Genomic DNA, 25988 nt, shown 5'->3' on the forward strand with positions numbered 1-25988 from the left:
TTTTCTCTCGTTGCTGGGACAAAATATCTGATGCCCAAAATTTAGGAAGGAAAGGTTTATTTAGCTCACAGTTTGTGGAGGCTTCAGTCCATACTTGGCAGGTTACAAGGTAGAGTAGCACATGGCAGAGGGCTACAGCTCATGGCGGCAGAACACAGCAAAGCAACAAGCACAAAAGCCAGGAATGGCCGCAAGCAGCTTCTTTCTCTCCTTTACATATACAAACTATCCACCCCAGGGCAGGTGTAGCTCTCACACCCATAATCAATCAAACTCTAAAAGCCTGCCCCATGACTGCAATGAGGCTTTGGGGAGACACCCAAACACAAACCATAACAGTCACCATGCCCAGCAGCCTGGACTAAATAGTAAGTTCAAGGCCATACTAAAACTACAGTGAGACCCTGTCTCAAAAAACAAAAAAGTATCATTCTTTCAGTGATGGATGACTGAACCATCTCCCATGTGGCAGGTCCTGTTTGAGGTATTATAGAAACAAAGAAGAGCACAGTCCCCATCGAGAAGGAATGCATAGTCAGATGGAAAGAGAACTAACCTATGAAAGATCATTACAGCCTGGAGCATAAGTGACATCATAGAGGTGTATGTCAAGCATGAGAAAGAGCAACCAACTCTCTGGAGCATCAGAAAGAGAAATAGCACAATTTTAGGCTTAAAAGAATTGAAGTGCTGTCAGGTGTGAAAGTTAAAGTCATAGCTTATTATCAAACATTCTAGAAAGCACTTTTAGCAGTTACACTATAAGTTACAAAGATTTAAAAGTTCAAATTTGGCTTAAGGGCTTAAAATAAGACCCTATATAAGCCCCCACTGCCCGGGAAGTGGTGCAGTGGGGTGTGCCGGCCTTTGGGCCGGCCCCTAGCTGCACAGGTGCCCAGGAGGCGGGCCCCCTGCACCCAGGAAGCCATGCAGTGGGGTGCACCAGCTCTTGGGCCCACCCCTAGCCACGTAGCCACCCGGAAAGCCAAGCAGTGGGGTGTGCCGGCCCTTGGGCAGGCCCCTAGCCACACAGCTGCCCTGGAGGCAGGCCCCCAGGCACCCAGGAAGCCACACGGCAAGGTGTGCCAGCCCTTGGGCCCGCCCCTAGCTGGACAGCTGCCTGGGAGGTGGGCCCCTGGTGACGGCACGCACTGGCGCCCGCTGGCACATGCCAGCCCTCAGGCCAGCTGCCACCACGCAGTTGAAAACTATCATGGCACAGGGAAGCAATGACACAATTGGCCCACCACACGCCGGCTGCGGCGGCCCGCCCACAGACATGCATGAATCATTCCGACATGGAGAAACCCCTGGGAATACATGTCACACAAGTTGTTCTTGCCCGTGCCACTGAGAACCAGAAAGGTCCAGAGTCAGCGGAAGAGCAGCTACTGAACAAGGACTCAGAGAACGTGAGAATACAGACTACACCCGAAGACTCAGAGGTCTAGTTAACCGGGGTCACAAGAGCTGTTCCGAAGCTAGAAACCAGGAGGACCTTGAACAATACTTGGGGAGACCACCTGGTAGCCATTCTTCCCCTAACAGTACAGGCTGCGGTGGAGGAGCGCATGGAGCTCTGGAGAGGTCTGCACTGAGATTCCTGCTACCTGTGCTGATGGTTGGGGAGAGGACACTAAGTGGTTGTGGGGTCCCAATGCACTGGGAGGCTGGAGAGAAAAAGCTACAAAAAATGGCTTTCGCCCCAGATGGCTCATTTGAGAAGTTAGTAAGGATTGCCTCCTCAGTATTCTATAGCTGTGATGAGGAGGAGGCCAAGGAGAAAAAACAAAGAGACCGAGAAAAAGCAGCTACTTTTGCTGCAGCACTAAGAGAAACAGACCCTAAGTTTGATTCCCAGGGCCCCAAGAAGAACTCAACAACTACATTCATCTGCTACTACTGTTAAAAGCCAGGCCACCTCAAGAGGAACTGCCCTAAGAAGCCCCCTGGGCCATGGCCTGAATGCAAAGGAGACCACTGGAGATCGGTCTGCCTTCTGAAGCGGAGACCCCAGAGCTCAGACCCATCCTACCAGTTAGTCTAACAGGAATGAGGGGGCCCAGGGCATACTCTGCCTCTTCCCTCTGGCCAGACTGTCATCTCTGTGGTGGAGCCCCAGGTAATCATGACTATAGAGGAAAAAGAAAACAGGCTGTTGATAGGCACAGGTGCAAGTCTCTCGGTCCTTCTTTTCAATCCTGGCCTTCCTTCCAGCCGTCACACCTCAGTGAAAGGAGTCACTGGTGAGGAGGTAATATGCTATTTTTCCCAACCCTTAGGCTGTAACTACTTGTTAGATCTTTCTTACATATCTCTGTCTTCCTGAGAGACCACTTTGACAGTACCACCATGTATTACAGCAGCCACTGATCTTTTCCTACTAATATATCCATAACTCTGTAATGTTTGTATTGTTCCTATGCTATTTCATAAATGGATGTATGTTTATTACTATGTGTTTCCTGCAACAACCATTGAGAATAGTCAATGATTATTAAATTGCTCACTCATGTATAGCTCTATTTATTTTCTTTAGAAGCCACTTTGAAGATACCAAAGTATAGTATAATAATTATTGATAATCTCCTACCACTTTTGTCTGTAACTCACTATTATTTGTCTATTTGTTTTCCTGAGAAACTATCTTGTAGATAACAATATGTAAAACAACAACCATTGATAATTTCCTACCACTTTGTCTGTAATTCAGTGAGCCCCCCATTACTATGTTATCCTTCTTTTACTCTTTAAAATTTTTTTAAAAAGACCCTATATAATTAAAAAGATGAGAGTCGAGGAGATTTAATTCCAGACAACTAACTGGTTCTGTGATTTGGCCTTTTCAGTTCTTGCTTTCCTTATCTGTAAAATGGTAATAAACTAATATCTAAGGAGTAAGAAAGTGTAATTTTTGCATATCCATATACTATACCATGTAGTACCTTGCCATACATAATGGCAAACTACCTAAGCTATTATTTATGTTATTTAAAATCAACTCACTTTAAAAATTCATTTAAAAAATAAAGTTGAGTTGTAGAATAACTTAGCATGCATACATTTCTGATGAGAAAATAATACAGAATTTTGGAAAAGTTGGGCAGTTTCTTATAAATTCAGACATATACTATGCTTACCAATTGACTTGACAATCATGTCTAAAGAAATGAAAACTGTGGATACTTTCAGAAAAACCTGTACATATCTATAGAGCCTTTATTCATAATTGCCCCAAACTGGAAGAATTTTTTTGTTGTTGTTGTTCTTTTAGACAGGGTCTCACTATGCAGTTCAGGTTGGCTGTGGACTCACTATGTAGCCCAGGCTGGCCTTGAACTCAAAGTGATCCTCCTGTCTCAGCCTCCCAAGTGCTGGGATCACAGGTGCGCACTACTACACCTGGCCACAAGTATCTTTCCATCAGTGGATGGATAAACTGGGTACATCTTTTCAAGACAAAATGCTACTCAGCAACAAAAAGGAATAAAGTACTTCAAGTATGCGATGACATGGATGAATGTCAAATACACTATGTGAAAGAAGGCAGAATCAAAAAAAAAAAAAAAACAAAAAAAACCACTGGAGACTTTCAGGAAGATGGTAGAGTGGTGAACAGCAGAGAAACAGCTTCTCTGAGATTTGCTGTCTATATTATCAACATGAGGAAGAGAAGAAGCAGGGAATTGGGTCCCCAGGACCCAGCACAGACCTAAAGGGAAAATTGAAGCCCATGGGGAAAGTGAAGAGAGAGACCTCAATGCAAAAGAAGGACAAGGCAAGTGGCACTTTCTCCCTGAGCCCTGGCTCACTGCATAGGAGGGGCGGCTTGAACCTACAGAACCCTCATAACTGATGACCCCAGAGCACTCCACAGAGAAATGCACCAGTGGAATCAAGCAGTGGACACAGCAGACTGCAGTGAATGGTGAGTTATTCAGGTTCAGATGCCCCCCTACCCAGGAGAGGGCAATTAGCTGGTAGCCACATTGGAGAGAGGCCAATTGAGCTCGGAACTCAGAGCAGCTGTGGGCTCCATCTAGTGGCTTCTAGTGTCAGGGTGAGGCAGAACTGAGCTCAAATCAGCAGGAGGTCAAGGAGACGAGCTCAAGCCAGCAGAAGGCACACTGATGTGTTGCAGGCTAAACAAATCATGTTCCAGCCTTACAGCCAGAAACCAGCCAGAACCTCAGTGGAATTAAAGGTGCAGGATTGCTGGGATTATCCACTACCCCACTGCAAATCTACAGCTAGCTCTCTGGGATTAATCAGCACGGATCTGGACTCTGTCTGTCCACTTTGTCTACCAGACACAATAGAAACATGCCCTGAAGTGGATATATTTTTTTCTTCTTTTTCTTTTTTCTCTTTCTTGTTTCTCTTTTTGTTTTATCTTTTCATGTTTGTTCTTGTTTTTATATGAGTGTGAATACTGTTTCTAGTTTTTTTTTTTTTGTGGCTGTTTTGTTCTGTTCTTTTTATTTTTTCCTTCTCTCTTTTCCTCCTGTCTCCTTCACCAGTTCCCCAAAGTTTGTATAATCTTCTTTTGTCCTCCAGTCTTGCTTCTAATCTCTTCCTCTTCTATTTCTCTATTTTTCTCCATAGCCCCTTTTTAATTTACTCCCCTGAGAGTAAAATCACCATACTGAGGACATATTTACTGTATACAATTTTCTGGTTTGTTTTAGGTTGTGTTATATAACCACAAATCTAGTTCATATGGTTAAAGGTGCCAAATTAATAGTTACCACAATTTGGCATTTTCTAGGCTGTGTTCAATGCTATTGTTATTGCTGACTGTACTACTTTAACCAAGGTGACATAATTGTTTTAATCAGTTGTTCTCCTTGGTATACCAAGACTGAGATTGCCTAGGGGTCATAAAAAATACTACAGGACAGCGCCTAAAAACCAGGGATAGGCCAAATAGGCAGCAACACCTCATGCCCAAAAAATTGAAGAGGTAAGATCTTGCAACAGACTCAAAACCCAAAGCCAGCTACACCTGGAAGACATCTCTGAGAAGTAGTCATTTCCTAAGGGCTCCAAATACTAGCAAAAAGCTACTTGCCATAGGCAGTTTACAAGCATCAACCCAGGCTTGAAGCAAGCATTAACCTGATACCAAAACCAGAGAAGGACCCAACTAAAAGAGAAAACTATAGGCCAATCTCCCTAATAAACAGGAATGCAAAAATCCTCAATAAGATACTGACTAACAGAATACAGTGAATGATCAAGAAGATTATACACCATGACCAAGTAGGATTTATCCCATGGATGCAGGGATGGTTCAATATACACAGATCAATAAATGTAGTACACTGTATTAACAAAACCAAGGACAAAAAACTATATCATCATCTCAACAGATGCAGAAAAAGCTTCTGACAAAGTCTCATACCCATTCATGATAAAAAAAAAAAAAAAAACCTTACAGAAAATTGGAATAGATGGTCTTTTTCTCAATCTGATAAAAGGTATCTATGACAAAGCAACAGCCAACAGCATACAAAATGGACAAAAACTGAAAGTTTTCACTCTAAAATCAAGAACAGATAAGGATGTTCACTGTCACCACTCTTATTCAATATAGTTCTGGAAACGCTAACCAGAGCAATTAGGTAAGATAAAGAAATAAAAGGAATAAAGATAGGAAAGAAAGAAGTAAAAGTATCATTATTTGCAGATGACATGATACTGTACCCCTAAAAGAAGGTAGAAGACCCCTAAAACTCCACCAAAAGATTTCTAGATTTAATAACCAAAGTTAGTATCATAGCTGGATATAAAGTCAACACTTCAAAAATACTGTATTTTTCCATCTAAATGATATTCTGGAAAAGGCAAAATTGGAGGGACAGAAACTGTATCAGTAGTTAACTTAGAGTGGGAGGAGGCTCCATCTACAGAGGCAGGAGGGAACTTCTTGGGTTAATGGAAATGCTCTATATCTTGACTATCATAGTATTTACTGTGTACTTCAGTGAAAGCTCTTAGAATTATTCACTAAAAGAGTGAATTTTACGGAATGTAAATTATACCTGAATAGGCCTGACTATATCATAACTGTAAATGGAAAATCAGTAACAGTTGCCACAAATAGAAGGTATGTTAAAAATAAATACAATGAAAACAAAATAATGTTACACAATTCTAGCTAGATACCAGTGCTTGCCAAAGACTCCCAGACTGAGGTCCCTTTGTGTTACAAAGATTATGAACTGCTAGAATCAATGTTAAGGACATGCCAGCACCACTCTGGGAATTTCTCCTTGACTTAATTAGGTTGAATGAGAATTAAAAAGGGAACAGAAAAAAAAAAAAAAAAGAAGGAAATTTATAACCATGCGATTTAATGTTATTTAAGGTAAACTATAGAGCATCTTGTACTGTCTGAAACACTAAGGTAAGATTTCCAAAGTGCCTGGCTTACAGTAGACAGCCAGTGAATGTTTTTTCGCTTATTCTACAATTTTCCAACAAATCCAGAGCATAAATGAAAAATAAATACCCAAGTAAATGGAGAAATATACTATGTTAAAATTTCAATTGTCCCCAAACTTATCTACAGATTCAACACAATCCTAAGAAAATATCATCAGGCTCTTTTCAATAACAGCTAAACACTGTAATTTCTTGCATTCATTTATTTATTCATTCATTCATTCACTCATTCATTTATTTATTTTTGAGATAGGGTCTTGTTATGTATTTGAGGCTGGCCTTAAACTCACTACGTAGCCCAGGCTGGCCTCAAACTCATGGCGATCCTCCTGCCTCAGCCTCCCAAGTGCTGGGATTACAGGCATGTGCCATCATGCCCAGCTGTGTGATTCCACTTATATAACACCCTGAAGAAATTAAATCTACACAGACAGAAAATTGCTCAGTGGCTGCCAGAGATTTCAATTGGGGATACAGGGGGAGGGACTCACTCCAAAGGGGAACCAAAGAACTTTTTGAGACAATGAAAAGTTTTCTATCTTGAGTATGGCAAACTACATACTTTTTTTTTTTTTTCCTTGTGCATGGGAGACATTTATTAATATCAAGCTGCACTGGTATCCTGAAGAAAACATAACATAGCAGCAAGAGAAAAGCATCCATCCGGAAAACCCCTACACCTTATACAACGCCATGATCCACATTCTCACTGCTGTCTGGGACTGCTGAGGACAGCTGGCAAAGAGCCGCCTGGCGAACAGATTGGCCCTGCTGTGGTCTCATGGTCTCTAACGTCATCAACACTCCTGAATTTTCCTAAGGAGCTGATTTCCAATTTTCCATTTTCCTCTCCTCCACCTACCTTCCTGCACATCACAGATATCAATCCCATGTCGCTCATTCCTGAATAAATTCAATTCTGCTGAAAGCAGCCCTCTCCATTGTTACCTAAGTTGACAGTGGAACATGGTATGCAGCTTGATTAATATGTGCTGAGTAGGTAAATGAAACTTGGCTCTCTCCAAACTACATACCTTAAAAAAAGCAAATTTTAGCTGGGCATGGTGGCACATGCCTGTAACCCCAGCACTCAGGAGGTTAAGGCAGGAGGATCATTGCGAGACCAGCCTAGGCTACAAAGTGAGTTCAAGGCCAGCCTGAACTGCATAGTGAGACCCTCTTTCAAAAAGACCAAAAAAAAAAACCAAAAATATTTTATTTCCTATACATTAGTTCACCAAAAACACAATCAGCAAAAAAAGTAGAACATGCTATCTGTGCCAAAAATATCCCATTCAAAGGTATTCTTCCTACCTTTCCTCAACTTTGATAGAGAGTTGGTTGCAGAGCTTGTGCACATACTCAGAATAACTCTCAGCCAGGGTCATGTCATATGCAGTCAGGTGAATGTTTAGAACCCCATATTCATAATCTGTCCCCAAATTAATGGGTCTCACTTCCACTTTTCCCCTTTTCTTCTTGGGCTGAAAACAAATGAAAAGAGAAAGAAAACAAATTAAAGTACTGTACAAGAGATTCTAATCATACTATCTGGATATATTTTTAAAAGTAAATCTTTTTAATAAACATGTTTACCATTTTTCTCTCAGGCTACACTTATCTACGAGTTGAAGTTCTCTTGGGAAGGAGTGAGTAGCTTTCTTCAACAGTCTAGGCTGTGACATCAGTCAGTATAAGAGGACAGAATATTGCTGGCATTACTTTAACAAGAATATATATAACAGTTTTATACCATTAACTTATGTTTTTAAAAAAATTTATTGGTACATGTTTGCAATACACACTGATTACATTCAGCTTGCAATCGATCTATCTATATATGTATATATATATGTGTGTATATATATGTGTGTGTACATATGTATATAAAATCTTGATCATTTTTACTTCATTTCCCCCTTCTCCAGATCCCCTTCTCATCTCTACAGAGTCTACTTCCTCATATCTTAATATATCTTTTTAGCGCTTTATTTATATTTTGAGTGTCTCATATTAGAGAAATCATGTAATATTTAATCTCTGTACCTGACTTATTTAACTTGGTATTATGGCCTCAAGATCCATCCATTTTCCTACAAATGATTCAACTTTATGTTTTTTATGGCTAAGTAGTACTCCACTGTGAATATGCACCATTCATCTGTTGATGAACATATAGGCCAGTTCCATGATATAGCTATCACGAGTTGTGCAGCTACAAACATGGGTATGCATGTATCACTGTAATATGAGGACTTTAGCTTATCTAGGAAAATACCCAGAAGAGATATAATAGGGTCAAATAGAACTTCTATTTTTAGTTTTTTGAGGAATCTCTATACTGATTTCCACAGTGGTTGTACTAGTTTATATTCCCAACAACAATTTTTTTTTTCCAGAAACTTTGCCAGCATTTGTTGTTTGCTGAATTCTTGATAATAGCTATTCTTACTAGAATAAGGTAGAATCGCAGTGTTACACCTTTAATGGCCAAAGATGCTGAACACTTTCCATGTATTTATTGGCCATTTGTTATTCTTCTGAGAAGTTCCTATTCATTTCAGTTGCCCATCTTTAAAAACTGGATGTCTCATTTTGGGAGTCTAATTTTTTGGGTTCTTTATGTATGTTAGATATGAGTCCTCTGTCACAGGAATAACTGGCAAAACTTTTTTCCTGTTCTGTCAGTTGTCTCTTCACTCTGTTGGTTGTATCTGTTGCTACATGGAAGCTTTTTTGTTTGATACGATCCCATTTGTTGGTTCTTGGTATTATGTCTTGTGCAATTGGGGTTCTGTTCTGAAGTCTTTGACTAAGTCTTTAAGAGGTTTACCAATTTTTTTTTCCCAGTAGATTCAGTATTTTTTAGACAGGGTCTTCCTACATAATTCTTGCTGGCCTTGAACTCACAGTGAATCTTCTGCCTCATCCTCTTGGGTTCTGGGATTACAGGCACCATCATGCCTGGCTCAAGTGTTTCTATTTTTATAAGTCTATTTTGATTTTAGCACAGAGTGAGTAATATGGATCTAGATTTATCTGCACATGGATAACCAGTTTTCCCAGCACCATTTGTTAAGAGACTATCCCTATCCCAGTGTATATTATTGGCCCCTTTGTCAAAAATCAGATGGCTGAAGATGCCTAGGGTACTTGTTTTGAGATTCACCTCACCTCCCATCTCTAGTCCTCTGTTTCTCTTTTTATTTTTCTTTCTTTTCTCCCATCTTTTCTTTTCTTTTCTTTTCCTTCCCCTTTCTTATCCCCTCCCATTCTTCCTTCCTTCCTTCCTTTCTTTCCTTCCTTCCTTCCTTCCTTCCTTCCTTCCTTCCTTCCTTCCTTCCTTCCCTCCCTCTTTCCTTTCTTCCTTCCTTGATTTTAAGGTAAATAATTATTTCCTTGGCCTGATAACATTGACTTCATTATACAAGAACTTGAAGCTCACATAACAAACACAGATTTCCCCCAATAGGAAGTATTCTTTTCATTAGCAGATTAATTAAAATGTTGCGTTTGAGTTCAATTTTTGCTTCCCACCCCCACTCCACATCCCATAAATGAAAAAAAAAATTCTCATGAATTACTAAAAGCCATCCTTCTAAATGTTTCTAATTTAGCAGCTGCAATGGCTGAAAACTAGAGAAGGGAAGCAGCTGTCCACTGCTTAGCATTTTTGTGTGAGATAGGGACAGCAGTGAGGGAGCAAGAATTCTGGATCCATGGAAGTATAGACAACCTGCCTTACCTCACACCTGTCCCTTCCATACTAAAGACACCTCTGTCTCTGCACATGGAAAATGCTAAAGGCAGTGCTAAAGGACTGGCTTTAGCCTGCAAATGAGAGTGTCATGAGGCTCATGACATTCTAAGTTTGGGATAAGGGCCATCTCCAGAAACAGAAGAGGTTAGACAGAGATGTTCAACACTCAGTCAATCCAGTTTAATGAGATCAAAACTATTCATAATCAGAACCACCTTTTGCTGAACTCCAATTTTGCAAAGGTAAGACAGCTCTATCTAAATGTCTGTTGATATATCTGTACCATGACATTTATGTATGAGAACAGGACTAGCAGGGGATGGAGGAAGTGGAGAGATAGGAGACACAGTGGGTACAATGCTTCAGTTATAGCAGGTATCTTTCAGTTCCTAGGTATGGTCTACTACGCTGTTCCTAAAGTATTTCTGTTCCCTTCCCTACCTGTCTTATAAAATGCCAAAAATCTAATTTCTTGTCCAAAGAGACAGGAGTTACTGCTACATAATTTATTTGTTTTGTTTCTTCAAGCAAAAAGCAGTGGCAAAGTTTGTTTGAAAAGGTAAAAGGGAAAAATGCGGGAGAAACTGGCTCTGCAGAGCAAGCTTGGCCTGAGTGAAAGGATAAAGCAAAATAAAAGTACACCCTGGAGGAAGCAGGGCAGGCTATCATGAGGAAAACCATGGTAGCTTACTGCTAAATTATATTCATGTCTGGCCTTAATTTGCCCACCTCCTGACCCTCCAGTGAAATCACACAAAACTTTCTTGGCAATACCATGAAATTATAATATTATCCCCATTCCTCTATTAAAGCCAATCCAGCAACTCTGTCCCTGGCCAAGGAAGCAGGAAAAAAATATGACAACAGCATATGCAGTGTTTCCAATGTCTTCATTTCCTGTCTTCTCCACAGTGGGAGCCCTTCCTGTCTAACCCTAAGTCTCACTTGCAACCCTCTCCACGTGCTCCCATCTGCTGGGCTTCTACTAGCCACTTTCCACAGACACTGTCATCACAGAAAATAGTCTTCTCCATGTGACTTCTCATGGTTGCTCTCACATGGCTGGTCCATGCAGCACTAGTGGGAGGGATAGTGTTGTTGACAAAGAAAAAGGGGTCTTCAGGTCTTCTTAATCAATTAAGAAATAAAACTGGCCAATCATGAGGTTAGAAGACACTGGGTACTTCCTCTTGTTCAGACCAGGCACCCTAGCTTGAGGAGCATTTCTCCATGATGATCTCCTGCATCAGCCACTCCCATCATTTCCTGCATTCATTCATTCATTCATTCACTCATTTATTTTTGAGACAGGATCTCACTAAGCAGTTCAGGCTGGGCTTGAACCCACTATGTAGCCCAGGATGGCTTTGAACTTGCAGCAATGCCCCTGTCTTAGCCTCCCAAGTACTGGGATTACAGGCATGTACCACCATGCCCAGCATTTCTGCATTCTTAAAGACAGCAAATCTGCAGCCCCAAATACATCACTCTTGCACAAACAGGCCCTAACTGGTGCACATTTCAACTATGCATATTCTGTCTTGTTTCTCATTTTGGAAACTGATGTAGTTATGGTAGACTAAAAGATTCTGCATTTTGTTTTTCCAGTTCTGGGGATTAAACTTAGGGCCTCGCACATGCTAAGTAAGTGGTCCACCACCAAGCTATACTCTCAGCCTACATTAAACAATTCTTGCTTGGCATGGTGGTGCACACATGTAATCCTAGCACTTGGGAGGCTGAAGGAGGAGGATCATTGTGAGTTCAAAACCAGCCTGGGCTACATAGTGAACTCAAGGCCAACCTAAACTACATAACAAGACCCTGTCAAAAAAAAAAAACACACACACACCCAAAAACACACACACAAAAAAAAAAAAAAAAAATTCTTACTCTAGAATCTATAGACAAACTTCAAAAATATACATGCAAATTTTTTTCTTTTTCTATATGCAAAATTTTATATGTACATTTTTCCGAGGCGAGAATCCTCAGAATCTCAAAGAAAATCAGGGCCGGGGATATAGCTCAGTGACACAGCACCTGCCTGGCAAGTACAAGGTGAGAGGTATTAGTTCAATTCCCGGTACCAAAAAGAAAAAAGAAAGGAAACAGCATTCTTTTGCAGCCCTCCTAGCTCTGAAATTCTCCAACTAACTTCATAGCCTTCCTTTTAAAAACAGAGATAGAGCAATTATTCTATTCCTACCTTTTCCTGTCATACAAAGTATTGCCTCACTATATATCAGCACCCTGTGCAGCTGCTGTAAAGTTAGGAGGCCTGAAAAAAGTATTTGATGCACATATATAAAAATGAAGAAAGCTTCTCAACTGAAAATAATCTAACCCAAATGTTCACTGAGAGATGAACTTATTAAATAAATTATGCAGATATAAGAAATAGAAACTTCTTTCATGTACTGATGTGGAAAGATCTTTAAGATAAATTAAATAATAAAAGCAGACTGTAAAATAGCATATTCAGAATATTGCCAAACATGTAGGTAGATGGGAGAGAACAGATGATATGTATATATTTAATTATATACATACTTATTTGCTTACACAACCACAAACTATCTTTAGAAGGATGCACAAAAATATTAATACTATAGGCTGCCTGTGAGGGAGCTGGGTGAGCAGCACACAGGAGTTGAAAGGAGCCTTTAAAACTGTTTTCCTCCCACATTTAAATTTTTAGGCCTTTGTACTAAACCACATTTCTAGCCTTTTATTTTTTTATTTTGAGACAGGGTCTTGCTAAATTGCTACACTGCCCAAGTTTGACATCAGTTTAAAATTCTTCTCCAGGGCCTGGGGATATAGCTCAGCGGTACAGTGCCTGCCTGGCAAGCGCAAGGTCCTGAGTTTGATTCCTGGTACACAAAAAAAAATCTTCCTGCTTCAGGCTCCCAGAGAGCTGGGATTACAGGTAGGTGCCACCACACCTGGTCTGTGACTCTTTTTCTTTCTCTCTTTCTTTCTTAAAAATTTTCTTTCTTTTCTTTTACTTAAACACTGAATAAACATTCACCTCTATTATTATATGTATTTTCACACTACTCATACCTAGAATATGCTTAATAAAGAAAATACATGATGAGTCACTATTTTAGAATTTTAGAACAAGAAGGAATTTAGGGATTATTTTGTGCTGATTCTTCATCTTTGTGTGGGAAGAATAGAAAGCCCAGCAAGATTAATGTCTTGCAGGGTCACAGAGTCAGGTGGGACAGATCCAAGACCTCTTTAAAGACAGGATTTGCCAGCCATGGTGGTGCACACCTGCAATCCCAGCACTCAAGGCTGACCAGGAGCATGGACTCAAGTTCAAGGCCACCCTGGGCTACATAGTGAGTGCAAGGATGGCCTGAACGACATAGCAAGACCCTGTCTCAAAAAACCAAATGAATGAATGAATGATTTTTCCACTGTAGCCTCTGCATAACTAAAGTTTTTTAACAGTTGTGGATACCTTAGGGTCCTAGACCTTGCTGAGAGTGAGAAATCAACTTTAGAGACTAAGCACCAAGGTGCAGAGGCCTTGTGCTCTCTTATTCAGAGCCCACCATAACCTTGCCAAAATGTTCAGCAGAGAAAACTCCTGACAGTCAGCACTTCAGTCAGAGCTGTGCAGAATACTAAAGTCTGAATGCCATGGGATGCGGCTAAAATTTTCCAGCCGAGTGGGAAGGAGCTTCTCTGAAGCCTGGAGGAGGTTTTTCTTAGCCAAGGAAAATGCCAGGGCTCTTCAAAGGTGTTCCTTGAGGTGAACAAAGAAAGCTGATTCCAGTATCCCTCTTGGCATCTGATTTGCTTTTCCATGTTGGCCTAGATCTGCCTGGACAGATCCAGATCATCAAGAGCCCTGTGACATTATATATTCAGTTCTTAGCCAAGGTAGCACAGCCAGCAAGAGCTTAATTGCAAATACCAGGTACCAGCCGCTGTAATTGCACCTGCATCTCACATCCATCATGTTTTTCTCTATTCCTACTGACTGAGTTCACATCTCCATGACTGCTATCAGGAGCTATTAAAGATATGTGTGTAGGGAATGCACATGAACAGAGCTGCAAAAGCCCACTCTGACTACACCTGAAAGCCAGACAGGAAAAGGAGGCAGGCTAGGACAAAGGTGGGTAGAGAACTGCTATCCACCATCAAAATTTAGTGCTATAGACCAGGCATGGTGGTGCAGGCCTGTAATCCCAGCATTTGGGAGGCTGAGGCAGAAGAATCACTATGAGTCTGAGGCCACCTGGGCTACAAAGTGAATTCCAGGCCAGCCTGAACTGCATAGTGACACCTGGTCTCAAAAAGAAAAACAACAACAATAACAAAACAACTTCATGTGGGGCCAGGGGTGTAGCTCAGTGGTGTAGCACCTGCCTGGCAAGTGTGAGGTTCTGAGCTCCATTCCTCATACCCAGAAAACAAAACAAAACAAAAGAACACAGCAAAAAAAACACTTCGTGCTACTATGACAGATCTGGAATCACTATGGGGTAGTCCAGAGTAGCCATTCTTAGGTCCCTACAGGACTGCACTATGGTTCTCCAAATAGACTACTACCTATTTTTGTACAGGAATGTCTACATTCTTACTCCTATTTTATAGACAGAAAATCAGGATCCTCTAAAAGCAAGTTATTTTCCTAAAGTTACTTGCCTCCCAAGGCAAGTTACTTTCTCAAGGAAATTTTGCTGAGGAAGCACAGATAGAAAAAAGAATGAAGTTAGAACCACAGCCTTTTACAGCTCAAAGGAGTTTACAGATAATTTAGTCCCTCCTTCCTAATGTTTGTTACACATAGGGAAAGTTGAGACACAGAAAGGGGAAATGACTTGTCTAAGGTTACAACAGTAAGGAAATGGTAAACATAACAACTTTACATCTAGCCTGAGCTGGACCTTGAGTCCTGTGAGCCCAATCCCAGGCTCTCTTCTCTAATGTGAGAGGACTGACTTATCACTACAAGTAGTATTCTTCAGGGTAGAAGAATTGGGAAGGAACTGTACTGTCCCAATCCTCAAACAAAAGGGTGACATGTCTGCAGCATATCCAGCTTCCAAAAGTTCTGGTGATGAAAATGACACATTTTACAATGAACAAATGGTATGAATGATTTGGTGATGGCACTCTGGACAGTCCAAAATGAGCTGTGAGGTACATAATGACTGAGTGAGAACATTCATGATGCAGTGTCACACAAGCAACAGACGTACAGACAAATGCGTGCATCTGATTGGGATTGCAATGAGGTACAGCACAGCACTACATAAACAGCAGCAGACTCAGACAAAGCTTGAGAAATCTGAACTCAAATCCTAAATATCCACTTAGTCATTACATGCCATTGGGTGACCTCTGTAGGCCTCAGTTTTCTCATCTGTAACATGAAATGTTATTGTGAAGTTTAACATAGTTATTTATATGAAATAGAAATAGCATATGTGTTGTATGGATTCTGACTACTGTCAGCTCAAATATTGGCTCTGGAAATTACTAGCCATTTGGGCAAGTCATTTGATATGAGACTCAAATTCCTCAAACACGGTCTTTAATAATTATAGGATATTCTGAAGACTAAATTAAATATACAAAAATTGGATGTAAATTAAATATAACATTTGTAATATTATAAAATGAAATGATGTTTTTAAAGCTTGGCACATAGTAATTACATAACACTTTATATCTTTAAAGGAGTCCAAGTAATATATACACATAGAACATTATTAACATTACAAACTGGAGGTAAGTAACTCCCAATGTCCTATTGATAAGCTTTAAAGAATGAAGAACTGATGCTGGGTGTGATGGTGTGTACCCGTAATCCCAGACTCAGGAGGCTAACGCAGGAGGACTGCCATGGGTTTAAGGCCAGCCTGGGCTACATAGAGAGTTGAAGGCCAGCCTGAACTAAATAGCAAGACCCTGTCTCAACACGCCCCAACACACCACTAAAATGTAGAAAACACAGACCCTCAAGGAGCTTAAAGTCCAGAGAGAGAAAAAAAAAAAAAAAAAGTCCAGACAGAGAGAGAAAGAAAGGCACATATAAAGAGACAAGTCCTCTCAGTTTAATTACAAAAAGAAACCCAACTCCCAAGCATGAGGCAAGTTCAACACATACTATCTTGACTACAACATGCCAATTAAATTCCTAAGGGAATCCAAGAATAACTACTTCAGGTAGGTGCAGTTGGAAGAGCAGTGAGCCAGATCAATACTCCTAGGTTTCTGGTATGACATATGAAAATATATAGAATTTAAACAATAAATGGTGTCTTTTTTAAAAGATTGATTCAGACTTACTCACTTCTCAGGTCTCAGCTCTGCTCATTCCCTAATCCATACTTGAGACTCCAGAATTAACAAAATGTTGAAACTTTCCCAATAAATCTCAAGGTTCAACATCTCTCCACCTTTGCCCAGAATGTTTGCTCTCTCTGCAGAGCCTTTGATTCCCTGGTCCACACCCTTATTGTAAGAAACTGCTATTCATTTTTAAGATTCAGCTCAGGTTCTTCCAAGAAGTTTTCTCTGGTTCCTTGAGGGAGTTAGTACTTCTCCTGTGTGTTCCCACAGCATCCCTTCCACGCCCAGTACTATCACTTATCACATGTATTCATTTATTCAACCAATATTTACTGACAACTGGTGATGAGCCAGAGTACGGTTAGCATTCCAGATATGACAGATAGCATAGTTCCTGCTCTCTGAAGCTAGCAATCCATTGGGAAAGGCATTTATAGAATAAGTAATTATGAGAAGTGCACATTTTGAAAGGAGAAAAAAGTGCTATGGGAGCATAAAAAGAACAAATGGTATCATCAACATCATCATCATCACACTTATGGCACAATGTTTCAGATACTGTGCTAAGCACTTAAAGTGTTCTCATGTAACCTACTCCTCACAGCAACATTGGGAAGTATATTTTCCTACTTAAAGTCAATGAAGTTATGCTTTGGAAAAGTTAAATAATATGCCCAAGGACACACAACTATAAGTGTCAGAGCTGAATGTTAACATAGATCTCTGCCTAAATTCAAGGCCGTTCTCTTAACCTCTGTCTTATCCTCTAAGGACATTTTGCAAAGCCAATCAGTTTCCTCAATATCTATTTCCTCTTTTTCCTTTAATAACAGAATTGCTGGATTTTAGCTAGGTATATAACCATTCACAACAAATATATTTCCCCAATCAACATTGTAGCTAGGTATGAATATGTGACCAAGTTCTGCTTGGGGTAGGAGCGGAAGTGATGTGTGGTTTCTAGGATATACTGTTAATGGAAGAACCATGCCCACTGCTTCTCCATTCCACTTCCTGCTGGCTAGAGTGTGGATATGATGGCTCAGAAGAAAGCAGCCATCTCAACTCATGAGAGAAGCATTATGAGAAGTATGGAAGAAAAAAAGGCTAGGGTGGTGGGGGCAAACCTACGACATGCATGCCTCAGCAGGGTGTTTATAGCATTGAAAGCTCTGAAAGGTTCCCAATCATGGGGCTAGGGTATCCATTTACACTATTATGTGAGAAAGAACTATCTATTATAGTAGCCAAACCACTATCTCAATTCATATAAGAAAGTACTACATCTCATTTATCTTTCTATTCCTAGACCCCAGCAACGTTATACATTGAATTGAACTGAAGTGAATTCTGATTTTGGTCCTGCCATTTGCTACTATTCCTCAATCAGTTTCCTTTTCTTGCCTGCCTACCACACAGAACAAATGATAAAAACCAAGGTTTCCAAATTTCTTCTGGTGACAAAGGGCCTTAAAAAATTATGTGAAACATCATGAAATACTTCTTAATATAAAAAAAAATACTTATCAATCTACTGTTATGGCTTGAATCTAGTTCCCCGCCCCCCCCCCCCAAAGCCTCATGCTCATAGGTGGGACTGTTCAGAGATGGCTGGACCTAGGGTGTGTGCTGCTGGGATTGATTCATGGTGCCATGCTAAAATTAAGGCTGTCCCACCCTGAGTGTTAGTGCTAACCAGGGTGGGTAGCCTGGACAAGATAAATGGGACATAAAGGATTGCTGTTGGTCACTTGCTGCTTGCTGCTTTTGCTGCCTTCTGGCTGCCATGAACTGTTTTTCCTCTGTGATGCCCCTCAGCCATGCCACTCTGCCTTGGAGCTAGCTGATTATGGACTGAAACCTCTACAAACTGTGAGCCAAAACAGACCTTTCCTCCTTTAACTTTAGGTGTCAGGTATTTTATCCCAGCAATGAGAAAAGTAATTAATACATGTACCTTCATCATAAATAACAAGCAAACTTTACCAGCAGAAAAGATGGTATATTATATGAGTTTTCTGTGTCTCAAAAAATAGAAAAACATATCTGCATTTCTCTGCAAGTGTTTATTTTCATCAAGAAAAACTGATGGGGGGCTGGGGATTTAGCTCAGCAGCACAGCACCTGCCTGGCAAGTGCAAGGTCATGGGTTCAATTCCTGGTCCTGGAAGAAAAACAAAAAAACAGAAAAACTGATGGGAGAAAATTTTGGAATTTGATGGAGATATAGCTCAATGGCATAAGTGCCTGCTTGGCAAGCATAAGGTCCTGAGTTTGATTCCTGGTACTCTCCCCCTCAAAAAAGAAAAGAAAAATTTGGAATTTATAAAATTCTACTCATTCAATATTTTTCTAGAATGGGGAAGACTTATTAATAGAGAGGAGGAATTCATCTCTAGGACCACCAATGTTCCAAGGGTATATGGTTTGCAAGGCTGATATGACAGATGTGAAAGCACTTAGAAAAGAGAAAGGAATTAATTACTATTGCTCATACCAAATATGAATTCCTCTAAAAATCTCACATGGTTATAATTTGGCAAAACAGGTAAGGCCAGGAGAGACTCCCAGTGGGCTGGAGACTAGGAACTCTAACGGCACAGGCAAAGTCAGGTCTTCACAGAAGTCATTCCCTGTGCCTGGAAAAGCTCCAAGAAAATTTTTTATTTTCTTTACAGCCCACTGTTACCAGCTACTCCAAGCAAATGGATATACCTGGAAGAGTGTCTTGTTCAATTTATATACCCAGTGCCAAGAATACAGATGGCACTGATTCAGTGCCATCTGTGGAGTGAATGAATGAATGAACACTAATGAATGAACCCTAAATGAATGGGGTGAATGAATGAATGAACACTAATGAATGAACCCTAAATGAATGAACACTGTTTCATTCATTCATTCATTTGAAATTGCCAGATAAAGTTGTATATTTACTATGTAAGACATTATAATAGAATCACTTCTATATCTTTGCCCACTTAACATTTAGTTAATTCCTCTAGTAAAGCACTTATCAGACATACCTAGTTACATTTTGGAGGACTAACTTTCCTGGTAGACTATGCTTTTTGTAGGAACAGACTGAGTTTCACTCATCTGAGCGTCGTCAATGTTTAACACAATACCTGGCACATGGCAGATGCTCAACGGTGGTTTTTCTTTCCACTGAGTTATAAGAAGTAGATTTGAGCCAGGTGTGGTGGCGCACACCTGTAATCCCAGCACTCAGGAGAATGAGGCAGGACGATCTTCGCGAGTTCGAGACCAGCCTAGGCTACAAAGTGAGTTTAAGGCCAGCCTGAACTGCAGAGCAAGACCCTATCTAAAAAAAAAAATTAAAAAAAGAAGTAGATTTGGGTGGAAACATGAGTGTAGGTGTAAAAAATCTTCCTAGGCTAGTCCTGCAATCCATGTCTAGCCCTAAAGTCATTAAGCTAGCAAAACCAATCTTTTTGTTCCCAGAAAGCTAGGAGTGCAAAGTGATTCTGACATGGTGAATTTTCTGGGAATAATTCCAGTCTCCTTAAAGAATTGTGGCCATGAGTGCTGATCTATATGTGGGTGCTACAACAAAATAAATAAGTGTTAGAAATGAAAGATACCTCCTCTAGGTCAACAGTAAAAATAGTGTAAAGTTTCCAAGAGAAAAGGTATCTTCTAGGGGCCATTCTATAAAGAGGAAGGAAACTGTATGAGTTACAAAAGATACACCTTACTCTCTTACCTCAGAGCTTGGAAATGACAACATAACAACTATGAACTGACAACAATTATTCTGTCCCTATTTCTCTATTATTGAGCTCTTATTACCCCAAGACTGGAGGCTGGACAACAGCTGAGGGCAAGCAATGACCTTGGGAGAAGTGATCTAGCACAATATGAATGTGAAGGAACTATTATTGTTTTTCTTTCTACCAAATATAAATCCCTACAAGAACCCTAAAGCCTTTAAAATTCAACTGAATGAGGCTGGGCCTTTGAGGGAATAATGACATCTACACAATGAGACAGTGGTAGGTCCAGAGACATGCTCTGACATGTGACCCCTTGGTGACACAAGTCAAGCTGTGCCTTACAAGATAAGCACCATGGAGAAAAAAAGAAAGGTGTCATCTCATACAGAGGAAGGAGTATCTGCAAAGACACAGAGGCAGTAGAGAGCACTGGTGCATGAGAAAATGTGCTTGAGATACAAAGTGCAAAAAGAGAAATCACCAAGAAAGGCAGGCGTGTAGTGCAAAAGACCTGCAATACTATGTTCTCAAGAAGAAGCTTCTAACATTTGTTTTTGCAGTACTAAAGACTGAACCCAGGGCCTCGCACGTGGTAGGCAAACACTGTACCACTGATGGCCCTTTTTCTAAAATTTTATTTTACTTTGACATACAGTCTCTTTGAGTTGTCCAGGCTGGCCTTGGATTTGTGATCCTCCTGACTCAGCCTCATGAGTAGCTGGGATTACACATATACGTCACCATGCCTGACAAAGCTTTGTTTTCATCTCATTACCTCCTCAGAGAGGTATCAAGGAGAACACAGGATAGAGGGATGAGAACCAACTTAGATATACAAACCAGACCATGAAAGAGGTAAAACTAGTATTGACAAGGAATGCTGATGTGAAAAAGATGCCCCTTTCTCTTCCCAAAGTTCACAAGTTATAAGACTGAACAGGACTTTTGGGTTTTTTGCTTTGTTTGTGGTACTGGGAATCAAACTCAGGACCTCGTCCTTGCCAGGCAGGCACTGTGCTGCCGAGTTATATCCCCAGGCAACTGAGTAGGACTTTTGAAAGGAGAAAAGGGATAGCACTTTTTATCTTCCTTTTAGCATCTGTCATTTTCTGCTTAGGAGCATAATAATCTATGCATTATTTCTACATATTCTCCTTCTGAGGATGAGTCAGGTCCTATTCTTTCATTCTGTAAAATTATTTTTCAGCCCATTCTGAATAGATAAGGCATCAACAGGGCCTAGCACAAAACAGATGTTCAACAGCCAGGCATGGTGACACATGTCTGTAATCCCACCACTCAAGAGGCTGAGGCAAGAGAATCACCCTGAGTTTGAGGCCAGCCTATGTGACACAGTGAGTTCAAGGTCAGCCTGAACTATATAGGAAGACCTTGCCTCAAAACAAGTAAGATGTTCAATAAATACTCCTTGGCATCATTGTATCTCAATAGAAAACACTTGAAGATATTCTCATCCAAAGATGAATTAGCATCTTCAGCTTTTGTGAAGAATCTGATAAAATGTATGGGGACTGAGGAAGTAGCTCAGCTTCCCTACCATGCACAAGGCCTTGGTCAATCTCCAGCACAGAGAGAGAGAAAAAAAAAGAATTCAAATAAAAGCTATGAATTCTTTCTAGAAAAACTCAATACAGAAAATATTTTTATATATACTTTCAGGACACACCATGCCTAGATGGGTAAGATTAACTTACTCAAAGTCATAAAGTCAAAAAGTGGCAGAACCAAGCCTAGAACACAAATTTCCTGGTTCCTAATGCAAAACTCTTCCCATTTCAATGGAACAATTTTAGTAGAGCATGTTTCCTGCTGGGAGCCTGCCTGACATAGGCCTCAAGTATGAATGTTCTTCTCATGAAATTTCTTGATACAAGGATGACATTTAAGAAAATATGGCAAGTTTAATGGCTTTTGAGGCCCAAATACAATGGTTTGGATCCAGAGAGAAGCAATGGGAGATGTGTGCTATTGTATAGGAGCATTAAAATGAGCCAAAGAACCAAAACTATTGAAGTTTTCCCAAGAAGAACAGCAAAATCTTCCTTTTTTTTTTTCTTTTTGGTACCAGGAATTGAACTCAGGACCTTGCACTTGCCAGGCAGGAGCTTGTGCCACTAAGCTATATCCCTGGCCCAAAATCTTCCAGCTATACCATTTGTAGAAAGTGACAGAAGCAAGACTCAAAGCCAAAGCCAGGTCTTTTGAGTTTCAGGCCAGTACTGTGTCCACTCACGATAAAATCCTCTGTACACACAGAGCAACTTAATGATCACAGAAGCAATCATGCAGGTAGGTCAGAGAAATGGGCAAAATAATTGCATAATGCCTAGAGCTAACTTCCAGTTATCAGTGATAACAGATTCAAGAAGCACATGAATAATTTAAATCTGCAAATACTATAAAAATCCGCTATTTGGCTGAAAATATCAATCCACCTCTATTTGCTACACATCGTTCATTCAACCAATATGAATTCATACTGAATTAAGTATCAAGAAGATTTTATTTCTTTTTTAATTATCACAAATAATAAAGTCAAACCACTTGCTTTTTATCATGATAATCTGGCCAAGGGACAAAACTGGAAGTTGGTAGAAACATCTCCCGTCTGTATAACCCCAAACTAAATAACCAAAGTGGACTGAGGGTCAACTCCCTATCTTTTCTATCTCCAACATTATCCACCCTATGCCCATGTGATCTTCAGGTCTTTGCAAAAGCGTCACACTATCCTTTTCTATCCTTTTCACACTTCCCCTGCCACTTACCTCTTGTGATATAACTAGGTGCTTGTATCTTCCAATGCCATGAGTGGGCTTTGTCCTGTACTGCCGACTGGTACTCAGTAGAATGCCACCTAAAAGAGAGAAAATAGGCAAACCTCTTTCTAAGCTCCTCAAGGAACAAAGTGTTATGGTTTGTGTCTGGGTGTCCCCCCAAAGCCTCATGCAGTCATGGGGTGGGGCTTCTAGAGTTTGTGACTGATTCATGGTCCAAAGCTGGGATTATGGGTGTGAGTGCTACATCTGCCTGGGGCAGGGAGCCTGCATATAAGGGAAGGAAAGAGTCTTGCTCTTTCTGCTCCTCCCTTTTTGCTCTTGTTGCTTTTGCTGTTTTCCATTGCTATGAACTGTTACCCCTGCCTTGAAGCCAGCTGATTAAGGACTGAAACCTCCACAAACTGTGAGCTAAATAAACCATTCCTTCCTTAAATTTGGGCACTGGGTATTTTGTCTCAGCAACAAGAGAAAAGTAACCAAGACACAAAGTAAGTAAGGAGATAAATTCTCCACTGCAGAGCTGGGAACATTTGGGACTAGCGGGCCTCTTGGTGGTTTAAACAACCAATTATTTCTTGATCCTGGATAGATTCTCAGTTTGTCCTCCTTTTCTCTCCTTTTTACCCCTGGACTATATCCAATCCCCACCACCTATCCTGCTTTGAAACACCCTGTCCTGCAAAAGCCACTGCAAAGAGGGGGACAAAAATATATTCTCATGGGGCTCTCATCTTTTTTTTCTTCAACAGGCAATAATTCTTTTGAAGTTTTTCAATGGGAATTATATACAGAAAGAAACAGGCAGCAAAAAATAACCAGCAAAAAATAGGTTCACAGAGTTACATAAAGTTTAAAAAATCATTTAGCACTAGGGATGTAGTTCTTCAATAGACTGCTCGCCTAACATGCACAAGCACCTATGTTTGATCCCCAGTACCACAAAACAAACAACAAAAATCATCTAATTTGATTTATTTATGCTGATATGGAAAAGTACCCAGCATATTATTAAGTGAACAACAACAAAAACAAAAACTTCAATACAGAACTATACATATATATGCTATTACTGGATAAAAAGAGGATCTCAATAACATACACTATAGTAGATCCAGAGAAGTGACACCCAAATCCTCCTTCAAAGAAGGACTTGTTGCCTATATGTTGCTTTCACATAAATATATATACAGATACATATATTCCATTTTAATCTTCATTAATGTCCTTATTTACAAATAAAGAAGAAATGCTTGCTTAAAAAATATGGTGACCAAAAAAAAATCTGGTGACATGACCAACTAGTAACCAAGCAAGTAAGTGGTAGAATTGCCATTTAAACTTGGGTCCACCTGACTGTACAGCCTATATCCATAACTCCTAGGTCAGTGATGGTAAACATTTTATAGCTTTCAATGATACAAAAGCCCGCTGTGGCATGTGTACCATCGGTTCGCCACCACTGTCCTAGGTCAGCACCTCTGAATTTCTAGAATATAAAGTCTGGCTAGACCTGATATTTTCTAGCTCTGGTCTCAGTTCTTTTTCTCTGCCCTTCCATTGGCACCAGCTCTGTACTGGTCTGCTATGTCTGCCTCTCTGTCTTGCTTATTCTCTATTTTCTGGAGAAGTCCTAATCTAGGTTCTCTGCCCTTTCCTCCTGGCTCCTGTGATTCTGCCTTCATCTCCTCAGGGTCACCACTCTGTCAAGGGGTAAAAGAAGGTGGAGTGGAGAAACCTAAACAATATAAAGTGAACGGTTTTTTTAACTACCACCACCACCACCACTCTGCCAATGATATTAGGGTTTGAACCTAGAGCCTTGCTCCTGGTAGGCAGGTATGTGACCAGCTATACGCTCAGCCCTTTTTGATGTTATTTTGAGAAAAGATCTCACTAAGTTGCCCAGGCTAGCTTCGAACTCTGGATCCTCCTGCTATAACTTCCAAAGTAGCTGGTATTACAGGTATGTGCCACCATGCACCAACAGACTCCTCTTTTCTAAAATGGGATTCCAAGAAAGTCTGCTCTATATCAAGTCAATCAGAGAATCTGGCTGAATCTGGCTTCTCCCACATTTACAATACTTATTACATATTTTGGCAAGACAATCTAGAGATATTATAGTCTTTAGCATGCTACACATTCCATGACAACAACTGTATCTCAGACAGTTACAAAGATAAGTAAAATATGCTACTTTCCTATGAGATACTCAAGGTATACAAGGAATGATGATGGGAAAGCAGATAATTACCTCTTGTGGTACAAAGTACTTTAGTGGAGATGAGGGTAACGTTGTGGGTACCCAGAGGAAGACAGAACTAACTCTTGCCTTTTATTTTTATTTTTTTGAGAGAGGGTTTTGCTCTGTAATTCAGACTGGCCTTGAATTCACTATGTAGCGCAGGCTGGCCTCAAATTCACAGTGACCCCCCTACCTCAGTCTCCTGAGTTCTGGGCTTATAGGCAAGCACAACCATGCCTGGTCTAACTGTGGTTCAGGGTGCAGGAGTAGCATCCAAAAAGGGTAATGGCTGCGTTCTTCAGTAAGCAGACCTGCTTGGAAGCCCACCAGTGATTTCAAAATACAGAAGGAAAACTGATCTTTGAGATAATGATACATCTGAAGTTGAAAGAGCTGCAGATGCTTGTCTCAGTCTCTCATTTGCAGGACTGCCTTGGAAAGGAGACTTTAAATTCAGTTTGGGACAATTCCTATAATTAGAGCAACTGGTTAATTAAAAAGCTGGTTGAAAACCACTGTTAAATTAACCACTTCCCTCCCTTAAATGAAAGGTTTGCTTAAATTGCTAAATTAGTTGTTTTAATTGTAAAATGTAAGAGTTTAAAAACTTCTGATTTCCAGTAAGTTCAACTAGATTCTTTCCCTTTACTTTGTGTCATTATGCTGGGCTGCCT

The 25988-nt window shown here is 40.4% G+C and overlaps 1 protein-coding gene across 1 annotated transcript in view; it reads right to left on the bottom strand.

The window, feature by feature from the left end:
• Mrpl48 (mitochondrial ribosomal protein L48) overlaps window positions 1-25988 on the bottom strand; it is a 56400-nt gene that overhangs the window by 12790 nt on the left and 17622 nt on the right. Inside the window, exons 4-5 of the mRNA XM_005379938.2 lie at window positions 23058-23146; window positions 7762-7931 (exon numbers count right to left, since the gene is read on the bottom strand). Of these exons, the coding sequence (XP_005379995.1) occupies window positions 7762-7931; window positions 23058-23146 (259 nt within the window). The remainder of the gene's footprint in view (window positions 1-7761; window positions 7932-23057; window positions 23147-25988) is intronic.

The sequence above is a fragment of the Chinchilla lanigera genome, unplaced genomic scaffold (assembly GCF_000276665.1).
Source record: "Chinchilla lanigera isolate Chin_1 unplaced genomic scaffold, ChiLan1.0 scaffold00013, whole genome shotgun sequence".
Classification (NCBI taxonomy): Eukaryota; Metazoa; Chordata; class Mammalia; order Rodentia; family Chinchillidae; genus Chinchilla; species Chinchilla lanigera.